Genomic DNA, 12,731 nt, shown 5'->3' with positions numbered 1-12,731 from the left:
GGATATTCTCAATGTTTTAATGAACTGAGTCCTTTAAAAAAAAAAAAAAAAGTAATACATATTTCAGTTCAAAAATGTGTATTTTCCAGATGACAATTCATTGTTTTATGTTTAACCATAAAATTATACATGTCTTTGCTCAATTTAATTAGCTTTAAAACTCGTTATTTGACAGATATTTGCCATTTATTTTCCCTGTTGTTATAGGTTTTGAGCATTACAATAATCCACTATTTTTTTTTCTGGCACCCTTGCTGCAACATTTTTGTGAGATCAGATTTTTACCTTTTTTTATTTTTATTTTGTTTTACAGTTTATGATATGAATAGTTTAAGTTACAAAGTGGTCTGAAAATAAAAACTGGACATTTTGACCTCAGTTTACAACAAGGAACAGGAAAGTTTCTTTCTTTCTGTTTCTTTCTGTTCTTTTGTGGGAACAGTTAGCCTGTGTGCAGGCCCATTTAACTAAAAATGAGCAAACCCCGCAAAAAACATGTTGATCTGACAAAATTCAAATCAATAATTTAAAAAAATAAAAGAAAATTCTTTCGTCTTTTCAAAATAAAGTCCGTTAGAATAGCTTTTATTTTCATGTGCTTTATTTTGAAACCTGTAAGCGGATGCAGCGCAGTCTTTCCTCGGCTGTTATGTTTCGCTGTCAGAGAGCTGTCCTCCTCTACAACATCACCTCCAACCGACAAATAATGATCCCCGAGCAGCAGCAGCAGCAGCAGCAGCAGCAGACACGGCGGCCGCAGTCCGGGCCCGGAGCAGCGTCCCTCCGCTCGGTCGGTGCGCCATGAGCATGAAGCCGCTCCGGCCTCCTCGTCCCAGCCACACCGACACTCGATCACCACCAGCAAGATGTATTTCAACCGGAGAGCCAAGAAGATACACAGCGAGGGAGGTAAGCTTTAAAAAATAAAAACACAAACAAAAAAAACCCCTTATTTAATATGTGCTCAGCTAAATGTGTTGTCCTGTCAGTGTACAGTGCTTATCTCATCACCAGGCCTGTCATTATTGTGCAAACAGCGGCCTGTATAGAATCGTGCGTATTTGTTATGTGCTTGGCATAATAACGGGGAACCGTATTGTGCGGGACTGCGGCATGCATATGGAGTGACTTGCTGTACCGGTATTTATCCTCCAGCCTTACTCATTTTGTTGGCACCGGTTAGTGGAATACAAGGGCAAGGAGCTGACTGCAGGTGCCTTGTTTTTATTTTATTTTATTTCATTTTTTATATAACTTAGATTGCTGTGCCAGGAAAGATAAGAGCATATAAATTCTTGACTGGATGACTGCGTGACCTTATCACTGTTCCTGGAATGTGTTGTCCTGTGTCATCGTTGTGGTGTTATATAATTGTGTTGCAACATCTTATTGTTTTATGTCTATCTTTGCTGGCATCATATTTTTGACTGAGTGGAGTCATGTAAGTTATTTTGCACGAAAAAAAAAACCCAAAGCGCCTGTAGATCAATCCAAGAACAGCCTATTACCTCCCCGACTTAACCACCACGTGACTGTCTAAGAAACGCTCCTTGGAAATGAATCTCACCTTAATGACACCCACATTCAGATCCTGGGCCCAGTCACCTCACTGCACTCTGCACAGAAAGAGACCCCCTTGAAACAAACTGTGCTGTCTCAGTTTTTTTTGTTTTTATTCTGGCAGAAAAATCTCAGAATAAGAGAAGAGATGTTTAAACAAGAGGATGATTCCGCACCTGGCAAACACACGTTGTATTGGATTGCCCTGGAAGAGAGGAGCATGTGTTTGTCTCATCCAGTGGCTTTTAATAGTGACTGGCACATATTGTCAGGCTGCTTTTTGCTGTTGTGTGTCTCTGTGTGTGTGTGGCTGCATGCCTCTTCGGCTTCCAGAAATAGAAAGCAGGGCAAATTGTGAGAAGAGATGAGCGCCAACTGGGCCATGCTGTCTTCAGGCCAGTGGTTCCCACATATTTATTTGTTGTTGTTGTTTTTTTTAAAAAAACATACCACAGGATCTTTTGACACTTTTTTTTTGCCAGAAGAAAGGGTCAAATGTTAAAAGCACTAGTTTAGCTCAGTTCAGAGGGTGGCACCATACTTTTTTTTTTTAGTCTACTCTTGCTTTAATCCGTTTGCCATGTTTGTATTTTTTTTATATTCAAATACAAAATCAGATGGCCTCACAATGAGTCACACTGCCGTCGCCGCTGTTTGTTTATATCAGGCCAGTCGATGTGAGATTTTCAGTCGTACTAGGGGAGACTATTTTGGTTTCACAGGGTCCAAAAAGTTGTGTTGCCGCTGCTATATTTAAAGCAGAGGATGGAAATGGAATGCTACTCGGGTGTGAGTGTACATGTGTTCCCTCCTGGCTCCTTCACGTTGCCTTTATTGTAATCTCCTGGAACCTGAGCTCTTGATTCTTTGCTCCAATTAGCGAGCTGCCACATCCCTGTGACGTCTGCGGCCACCAATCTGTCACTTTTATTCACACGTTCACGAACATATTTGTAAACTGTTATGAATTTTTGTCTTCAAGAAGATCATAAATAGTGCGTGGTACAAACGGTCTTTAATAGCACATACTGACAAACACAGAGCAACACTGGTTGAGAAGGCGCATTATGCTGTGAAATATTTCAGCATTATGTCACAAAAACAACCTGTGATTGATGTGTCTTCCAGTTTTGGCAGATTGTGTCAGACAGCCGAAAGGATGTGTATTTAAATGTAAGGCCACATCTTGTACCAGTGTGTTTGTGCCTTGTCTATGCGAGTCATGCAGCTCAGCCAACTGTCAACGATACATCTGTTGTGGGAAGATAATGACTGGTCGTCATGGCTGCCAAGCTACTGAAGATGCCATTTGGGAGATAGAGAGAGGCCTAATAAATTGCGGAAACGAGATATTTCTAAGATGCGGCCACAGGGGGGCGCTCCTGGGCAAGCTACAAGGTTTTGTTCATTTCTGCAGGAAGCTCTTCAGACCTTCATCTTTCACATTCAGGCATGAATCTCATCTCACTGTGGATGCTTCCAGTGAAAGGCACATGCAAACACATTTACAGCACAGTTACTGACACCTAGATGTGTACAGTATGTGTGTATATTGACTTGTTGTCTTGTGTGTGTTGTTTTCTCCCGCCGCGGCCTCAGAGCAGTTAGTGTTGACCACCATTAGGCAGGAGGCTTCTGAACTGCAGGACCCAGGCCAGGGCGCCGGCGCTACCATGCGTGCCCGCCTCACAGACAGGTTTGACAAAAGTGAGTTTGCTCGAATTAGACTGGATGATGCCCCACCCGTTTGTGTCCGGAGTCCCCCAAAGGTGCATGTGCAAAAAAAACGTCTAGGAGCAGGGGTCTCCCAAACCCCCGGCCCTCAAGAGCTACACAGTCGAGTTGCTTACACGAGTGTGTCTGGTTCTTGGCTGAAAAGGTTAAGACATGTTATTAGTGCTGCGGAGCCTGAATATTCTGTAGCTCCTCGGGGCCTGGAGTCATGAATGCTGAACAGGACTTAACCCTCTCACTGCATGTGCTCGTAGATAGTGGTGACGCCAGACCATGCTGGTGAAGACAGATCGATGTGCACTGGGATCTTTGAGCAAAAAAAAACTTTCAATGTGAATGCATGCTGCAGAAGACGACACATGCATGTCTGGAACATGGCATGTCTGAAACACAGCATGCACATGAACACCGCTGCATGCATGTAAGACTGTGAGCTGGTTGTAGAGACGGGCAGGGGAGCTGCTGCATGCTGGGACCTTTCATGTTCTCTGGCATTAAAAGATGTACATTCACCTGTGTGTGCGTGTCCATAATGCAATGTGAGTATGTGTGTATGTATACGTGCATATGCATACATCAGTATAATGTGTGCGTGTTGCAGTCGCACCTGTAGGATTATCAGGTTATGGATTAGCAGCAGGTGAAGTTGCAGAGCAGACAAAGAGGGGATTATCGTGTTCGCTCACTTGGCCCGTAAGAGGCTTTCTTGCTTTACTTCCTCACTTCGCTATGGTGGCAAGTGGACCCAATGGGAATGATAGCAACCGAGTCAGCCAGGACCGTCGAGTAGGGTCTTCACGTCACCAAGGAGACCAAGGACAGCCATGGGACGTAGGGGTAGACGACGCTCTGTTGGTAATGCTTTCCTGATGCCTCGACATAGGACGTAGGCATGTAGTGGTGGGAGACGGTTTTTTAATTGAATTTAAGTAAGTGGGTTGTTGTGTCTTAGCGTTTAGCTGAAGAACACTTTGACATGATCTGTGGCCGTCACAGGATTAAAACCTGAGGCTTTCTCATCAGGGGGTACAGGGACACACTAGGAGGGAGGGAAAAAAATTAACTCTGATTTGCTGTGCACGTTCAGCCGCCCGAGTGCAATTATATCTGAATCGCTTTGACAGATTTTCAGATAATAAAAAGATGGAATCAGCCAGAATATCTGTCCCAAGTGTAGCTTGTGGGAATGGGAGTGCTTCATCGGCTGGTAATTGTAGCTATTCCACTACAGTCACTGTTATGATTAGTAGCTATTTCCTTTCTGTCTCATCTCATGGAAGATTGTGCATCTCTATTAGACGTGATTGAATTACATGTGCAATCAGCTCAAAAGCTACATTTGCGCCACTTAAAACAAAATTCTGGCTTGAAAGAGAAAGAGACCCCTGTCATGGTGGCTGACATATGACTTCTCCTGACTGAAGGCGTGGGGTGGAGGGGGGGCAGCACCAAGGCAGAGAGTCTGGTGAAATATGCTCTGCCATGCTGGAAAACGTGGATGAATTATGCAGCCCGTTTCCATCCATTATTCAGCAGCCTAGTCTGCTTTTTAACAGTGAAATTTTGGCACAAGGCCCGGTCAGCTTGGGGATCAGCCCAAAACACATACGCTAATAAGATGTTATGAAGAAGTAAAAGTATAACATAATGTTTATGGTGGATTTAACTGTTCTGATTGCATTGTTTTGCTGTGGTAAATTAGTTTAATGACACAGGTATTGACAGTAGAGAGGCAGTAAAAAAGGCTATAAAGCATCTTTATCTAATGGATGGAAGTTTGGCTATGCATATGATTGTTTTTTTTTTTTAGAAAGGGGACACTCAGCAACCAAATGGGTAGCTGGCTGCTGCAGGCTATGAGATCAGAGTGTTTGTTGAGTGCGGTTCTGTCTAGTCTTACCTGTCCTGGCTGCAGGTTATCAGACCTGTCTGGCTATCTTGGGTGCTTCATGTGTAATTGACCTGGCTGTGCTCTGCTGGGGTTTTTTTTTTTTTTTTTTTTTGCTGCTGACTCATCAGTGGTGCATCAGTAATGAGTTACGGAGGTGACTGCGCTTCTACTCCATCAGAGATGAGTAACCGAGGCATTGATCTCCCCAGAAATGAATTAGAGCCGAAGTGGGCTGCTGAGAAAGCCAGTATTGATCTTCTTGGAAAAGGTAAAGTCTACGGGGGTTAAAAAGTGAAAGTATGGCAGGGAAAGTATTTCTATAAGCACAGAAATGAACAACAAGGAGAGAAAAGTATGATGAGAGAGGTGACAGTGAAGAAGATGACATTACAGTTTGCATACATTGCCCTTTACTACCCTTTTATCATTTTATCATCCTTAATCATTTCCGTACAATCCTTCGCTATCTTGATTGACCCTGGTGCTATTTACAGTGTGGACTGCTGCGCTGTGATTGCGACTTATAGCTCTGTATGCTGCCGAGGTAATAGCCTGGTCAGAGGTACAGGGTTGGGAGATAGGCTGTTCATTATCAGTTTGCTCGGATAGACTTTGACCCTTGCCCTATGCCTTTGTGCAGACTCTATGCGGACTGGCAATGTCAAGCGGGCTTCTTTTGCAGAGGTAGAAAGAGGAGCGGGCATGAAGTATAATTGCAAAAACCTAAAGAAATACCTCCTCAGTAGCTGTTTCCTGTAAACACACAACTTAATGTCTCCTAAAATGGAAAAGCGCCTGATGTGCCAGCAGGGATGATCCGAGCCTGTCTGGCTTACTTCTGGGTAATTTTACAATTTCTCGTCTGCTTTGGAACAACGCGCTTGAGTGGAAATATGTCGATGTTAACCCAGTTTTGGTTATTGATGTGGGGAGAGAATGACCCGTCCATAGTAGGACTGTAGCGCCGCAGAAATAGAGTTTCAGGACTGTGGAAATTCAATCTGCGGAACCCTGCCAGTGCTTATTCTTTTTTAAATTATTTATGCAATTAGCCTGCTGTTGTTTTCACTTACAGACTCACCCACAGACAGAGACACAGGGCACAGATCACATGAAATGATACCCCAAACATGATCTCCTAATAACTCTTTGGGTGAGTGATGCATTCGGGGTCTGGTTGCATATTTACAGCTGATCTTTTAAGGAGTTGTGGGATCTGTAGCAGAACATTGACATGACTTTGAGAATGCCTACCTGTAGTTTTACAAAATCTATGCAATCTTAGGTTTTGCAATGCTGGAGATGCAATATGGCACATGGATCTTAGCACGAGTTAATGATAAAGTGCAGAAACCTGTAGGAAGTGAACGGTGCTGCTGCAGAGGCATCACAGTTGAAGGGGCAGCGACTTTAAAGTGATCTCCTGATGCATGGCTCCTGCCTCACGGATGTCATTTGACCCATCTGTGCCTGTGACCACAAGACCTGAGGCGATATCAGGCTTCTGGCCCTTTAAAAGCGGAGCCCCGGCTTTGCCTCTCCGCAGCACTGAAGGAGCTCCATATGGCTTCCCCTCGTTGTCTGAGCTGGTAACCGTAAGCAGCTGGGAAGGGAGGAGATCGTCCGAAACGCGCCGGATAAAGGCTTCCCGAGGCGGCAGGTGTCCAGATGACACGGCGGCGGAGCTTACCGGGCCAGTATCTTCCACCGGGGCCGGGAGCTTCCTCTTTACCGAAGCCGAAGGAGGGGAGAGGAGGCTCGGACGCACCGCCGCCGCTGCTGCTGTTGCTGCATCTGTCCTCGCCCAGGTCCGCCGTTTTGTTGTAGCAGCTGAGTAAACTGTGGCATCCGAGACCTGTTTGCATTTGTCCGCACAAGCAGAACCGCGAGTTTGCTGGTGAAAAGTGTCCGGCTGCAGGAGCCGCTCGTGCGGGGATGAAGGAGGCGCAGATCACGACGCGTTAAAACGGTTGGAGACGACAAAGCCGGGGCGGGCAGGCAGGGAGGCAGGAGGGGGGTGTCTGCGGGAGGAGAGGCGTCCTCTTCGGTCACTTTGGCGCCTTTATCTTAATATTCTCTGCTCTGTGCGGGGCTGCATATGAACAAGTGCTGATAAAACAGACGAACCCGGTGCGTTTGTTCGCCATTGTGCATCCCTCAGCACATCCATTATTACGCGGGGGGTCCCGTGGGCGTCGCGCGTGTGTGCATTGAAGAGCAGGGCGGCGGGGGGTGTTCATAACGTCACTGAACCCACCCAACCGGCTCGCATCAGCATACAGTATCCTCTAGCACTAATTGGACCTTTTGAACTGTAAACCACGTCTCCCGTCTATGTCTCTGTCTCCCTCTCCCTCGCTCTCTCTCTCTATCTCCCCCCTCTGTCTCTCTCTCTCTCTCTCTCTCTCTCTCTCTCTCTGCCTCTGTCTCCCACTCGCACTCACAGCCTCGCCTCTCTCCCATCAATCCAACGGTGCAGGACCCGCTTGCTCGTCCGCCGGTTACCGCAAGGCAGATGATGAGATGTCCGGGACCACTTCCCAGGCGGATCCCGTAGACGCCACGGCGCGGACGGTGCTGCTCAACCGGCCACAGACCACCAAGTTCTGCGACAACCACGTCAGGTCGGTGTCACTGCTGGACGTCTGACTTGCATGCTGTGTGGTGAATGCATTGATTTACAAAAAAAAACAAATGTATTTAACAGATTTGATTGTACATTGAATCCTGATGAGCAGCCAGCAGAGCAACTAATTTACCTGCACATCAAGAGTTGTGATAGAAATAGTTTTGTCTTTACGCAGTGATGCATGACCCATCTTTACTAGACCTACATTCTAAGAAATTGCCTTTTTTCCCTCCTGCAGCCTGCAGTTTGTAGGTAATAATATAAACCCTTATTTCTAGAGCACTTTTCACAATTTAAAAGTGCTTCACAAGTCATGAAATCATGCTGTTTTAAAGCACAACATGGTGTATAAAACCAAAACAGACTTTGATAAGGTAAAAAGTATTATGGAAAGAAATAAAAAGACACTTTAAAATCAGGAAAGATTCTCCACATTTCACTGACTTGGCCAACCTGATTTCCTCGGCTTGTTCAAGGGGTTTGTTGTCGTGCTGAAGGACACACCAACATTGTGAATATTTACTCACAGGGGCTTTACACCCACAAAAGCAGGTTGAAGGACGGACTCTTTCAGCCTGTTTGTATGTTTTTCTAGTACGCTCAGTGACAAGTAGACTTTGGACCGCTGAGATTTCTTTCCCTGTTAAGCACCTTTCATTTTTAATTAAATCACAATCACTCAAAGCGGAAAATTTTGTGTTTCTACAAAAAAAAGAAAAGAAAAAGAAAAGACTGCAGCTTTAAAGTTGAAAATCTATGGATAAGGCGCCGTAATAACTCACCTATTAGGTGATTATTTGCAGCTCCCAAAGGCTGGAGGCTAATGTGAGAATTTCAAGTGTTTGGCTTGACAACGTAACACGACTGGTGCTTAATCAATACGTCTTCATGAATATTTCAAGCTGCCAATGAAAGGGAAGTAACTACACTTGCATGTGTGTTCGTAAATTATAAACAGCGACTGAACTGTTTGGTCAAAGGTGTGTTCAGTTCGAGACATTTCGAGGAATCATTGTGGCGCGACTGTCGCTGGATTTCACTGAAGGTAGAAGCTGTCTGATCTGATTCCTCAGGACTCAGTCAAAGGCTGTAAAGTGTGATTCTCTCAGCTATGACCTTCACTGGTTTGAACAGCTAAGAAGAAGTGGGCTACAAATCTTGGACATTTCAAATATTGTGCCGGTGTGTCTCTGTGGATTTCCTGACTGTGTAGCAATCTGTCCCACGCAGGGTCATGGTCAGGGTCAAACAGAGAAGAATCTCTGTTATCAACATCGCCCCAGCTGTCATCAAGTCATAGCACATCAAATAGTATTAAAGTTTGATCCAGACAGGCGCCACTGTAATTTGTCTCTTAATCTTTACCTAATATTGTCCCTATTTTTATGTCCTAACTGTGCTCGGCGCCACAGGGACCACAGGGCTCATGTTCAGTCAGCTTGTTGTTAGTCTGTTGACATTGTGCCATCTTGCCATTATTGTCAGCAGATTCAGTTTCACCGTTAAAAGACAATTTCAACTCTCCAGATCAGATTAAGGCGGGTTCTCCCTGGGCTCGTCCGATTGGCTCAAACGTGGTCTTCTGCAACCTGCTGCCTCCTGATTGGCGATTGAGGAGCTCTCAGGCTCCAGAGACATGCCCTCTAAAGTCCCTGCTTTCCTGTAACTCTTTAGTTTGTGTTTTAAAGGTTCAATAGCTTCATTGATTTTCTTGAAGATTAAAGCCTTGTAGCTTTTATCTGTATACTCAGCTCACCTCTTCTCCATCTCCCAGATCCTCTACTTTAATATTTTAATGTCGGTGGGTGTTTTTATACAACGGGAGCGTTAAATGCAAAGTAACCTGCTCAACCTATTCCGAGAACAACACACCTGCCTGTTTTCTTCTGCTTAGAGTCTTGATCGACTTTCGCTCAGTGTTTTATTTTGTTGGCTTTTAATGTATGAAGAACACGTTCTGTTTTTTATAAAAACACGACAAAGCCACACAGCGGCAGGAGAGCTTCATCCCTGCAGCTAGCAGCTGTTAAGCAAGCTGGATATCTATACTATGAAAAATAACACAACCAGATGTTTTGGACTTCTTTTTTTTTTCCTTGTTCTAGTTGGAAATGTGTGTCGCTGTTTTCGGAATCTGGTATCACTTGTCTTTAATTAGATGAAAGGAACGTTATCTGTTGGATCATAGGTGTAGTATCACTAACTCTGGGGTATCCAGAGCATCAGGGTCAGGATACTGTGTGTCTGTGCGACACACGAACAGCTGTTGCTTCTTTTCTTTTTTGTGTAATGCCCTGCTCTTTGCACTTCTCATATGTGTGAGTAAGACGGACGGAAAAGGCGGTTGTGGGTTCATCTCCTAGGATGTTGTGAATCATGTTGCGTGCACTCTGTTCACTCACGCACACAAACATGCACTGTCCATTAAACAAAAGCCCTTGCAGGAGCTCTTACTCGCCACTCAGGCGACACGGGGGGAAAAAAAGAAGAAGAAAAAAAAAGCCAGGCCTTGATTTGAAGGTTGACTTTTTATTTTTAGCTCCTCTAAAAGCTCTTACTGTAGCTCCTGGGTACAACAAGGCTAATCAATGCATTTGTCTGATCGATACCATTGACTGACAGGTTGCCAAGGTTTCTTGCACCTATTTTTTGGGGTTCTGGGTCTAAATTTGTAACGTTGGATTTAAACATCCTGCTCTATTTATAGACGTGATGCGTGTGCAGCCCATAGTGGCTCTTTTTGCCCTCTCTGAGCACAATCAAGTGTTTCTAATAGATTTTCAAGTGCTGCAATATAACCAAATGGGTCCTCTTTGTTATTCAGCCTTTAAGGTAATGCCGCTCGAGCCTGTCGGGTTTAGAAATCATTAGCGCACAATTTATGCATGAATTCCTACTTTTGCTAATGGATTGCATGAGTCCATCCTCCATCTGCCTGGACATAAACAAAGTGTAAAGTCTCTTCTCTCTCTCTGTCTGTTTCTGCAGCACCACCAAGTATGGGGTTCTCACGTTCCTGCCCCGGTTCCTGTATGAGCAGATCAGACGGGCTGCCAATGCCTTCTTCCTGTTCATCGCACTCATGCAGGTAAACCCCACGCACAACAACAGCTGCCAGCGCTCTTGGCTCAGTGTGCTGTTTGTTTGGTTTCAGTTGGATTCTCTGGCCTACGCGGGCTTTAAATCATGCATCCTGCAAAGTCTGTTTTAAAATATTCCAGGATTTTTTGCACCAGAGGTGAACCGTATGCAGGGTTGCGATTTTAATGGGATATTTTGCTTTTTTTTTTTCTCTCTCTCTCTCTCTCTCTCTTAAAAAAACATTTTTAAATTGATGTTGTGGGTTTTTTTTGCCGCCTTCCGCACAAAACATGTTCCCTAATGTCTGGAGAATATGATTTATAGATCGGGGCATCTCTGTAGAACCAAAATGCTTCATTTAAAAGGGTGTGGCATTTTACTTTTACCCAAAAAATTGCATCTCCTCTGATTTGGATATTACACTTGTCCACATTGCAATTCCAGTTATAGTTTGATGAATTGTTCATTAGTGATTTTCACAGGCCAAGCTCCTCCTGAAATACTGTATTATGAATTTTGGGAGTTGCTCTCGAGATGGCAAAAGTTAACTTTTGGTAAATGTTGTCAGAAACCCAGAGGGGATTGAATAAAATTAATAAATATTCATGTAAATATAAATGATGAATGTTGTACAAATGGGTTACTTTACAAGCATATGCCATCATTTATAATTCAGTGCATGTCTATAATGAATTGTCCTCACAACATATATGGTCCTATGGCAACTTTTCTAAACCAAAAAAAAATACAAATTGAAGAAGAAACGTGATTTGAGGAGACAGATACAAATCCCATGCCGAAGTCGCCACCTGACTGATTGACAACGTTGGGTTTTTCAAGGATGGTCGGAAAAGAGCAGGACTTGTCTTGTTGTCTTATTTTGTATGATTCTCATAGAAAGTGGTGCTACCTTATCATACACTCATCATTCTCCACTTCTTTGTTTGTTTTGAAATTAAGGGATATTGGGATGTTGAGAACAACGTCCGTTCCTGCATCTCTTTCCTCGCTATCAGTTTGCAAACTAAACAAGTTATGCTCAAAAGCGTGCAGCAGCCTAATGCATAAACAACTGATTTATCACTGCCATCACTCTGATGGTGCATTATAGATGCTTTCAGCTACTCAACCCACTCTATCAGCAGTGATTTCTGAGTGTTGCATCTCTTGTTTCCAATCAGCAAATCCCTGATGTATCACCGACCGGTCGCTACACCACACTGGTCCCCCTCATCTTCATCCTCACGGTGGCCGGGATCAAAGAGATCATAGAGGACTATGTGAGTACCACAGCTGTCTTTTCAAAATTGTCTGAAGTGGTTTTGAGCTTTTAATTCATTTTAAATGTTTTAAGTTGGCGCAAGAGCCATCCAGTTGTAATCTTAAAGAACTCATGCTATGCTTTTTGGGTTTTTGCGTCCTGTTTAGTGTGTTTTAGGTTTTTATGTGTGTGTTAAAGGTCTGCAAAGTTACAAAGCCCACAGTCCATGCCAAAGGGAGTTATTCTCTCCCACAGAAAACACTGCTCCTTACCTGACTGAAACGCCTTGTTTGCAGTCCAGGCTTTTCCTGCATTATTTATTTAAGTCATTGTGTAACACATTTGTATACCAGCTGCCTTGGGACTAGTGTTGCACGTCTCAAATACAGCTTCCGTAATTAGTCGGCATAATCAATACAGTAATGTCGGTGCTGAAAATGTGGCGGCATCAATATTTTTCACCGTCTGTTTCTTTTCTTTCTTTTTTTTTATTTGCTTCAGATCATTACAACTTATTTTTTTCAGCATCACTGCCTAATTGTTCTATCATAATGTTGTTTTTGGCTCCAGTCATT

At 44.0% G+C, this 12,731-nt stretch overlaps 1 protein-coding gene across 1 annotated transcript in view; it reads left to right on the top strand.

The window, feature by feature from the left end:
* Positions 1–858: 858 nt before the first annotated feature.
* The window catches only part of atp8a2 (ATPase phospholipid transporting 8A2), a 57,688-nt gene continuing 45,815 nt past the window's right edge, over positions 859–12,731 (top strand). Inside the window, exons 1-5 of the mRNA XM_008300737.1 lie at positions 859–909; positions 3,160–3,267; positions 7,632–7,809; positions 10,803–10,902; positions 12,077–12,175. Coding sequence (XP_008298959.1) covers positions 867–909; positions 3,160–3,267; positions 7,632–7,809; positions 10,803–10,902; positions 12,077–12,175 — 528 coding nt within the window. The 5' untranslated portion in view covers positions 859–866. The remainder of the gene's footprint in view (positions 910–3,159; positions 3,268–7,631; positions 7,810–10,802; positions 10,903–12,076; positions 12,176–12,731) is intronic.

This window comes from Stegastes partitus, unplaced genomic scaffold (assembly GCF_000690725.1).
Source record: "Stegastes partitus isolate 25-593 unplaced genomic scaffold, Stegastes_partitus-1.0.2 Scaffold1580, whole genome shotgun sequence".
Taxonomy (NCBI): Eukaryota; Metazoa; Chordata; class Actinopteri; family Pomacentridae; genus Stegastes; species Stegastes partitus.
The sequence above is the reverse complement of the archived record's forward strand: the minus strand, read 5'-3'. Positions and strand labels throughout refer to the sequence as shown.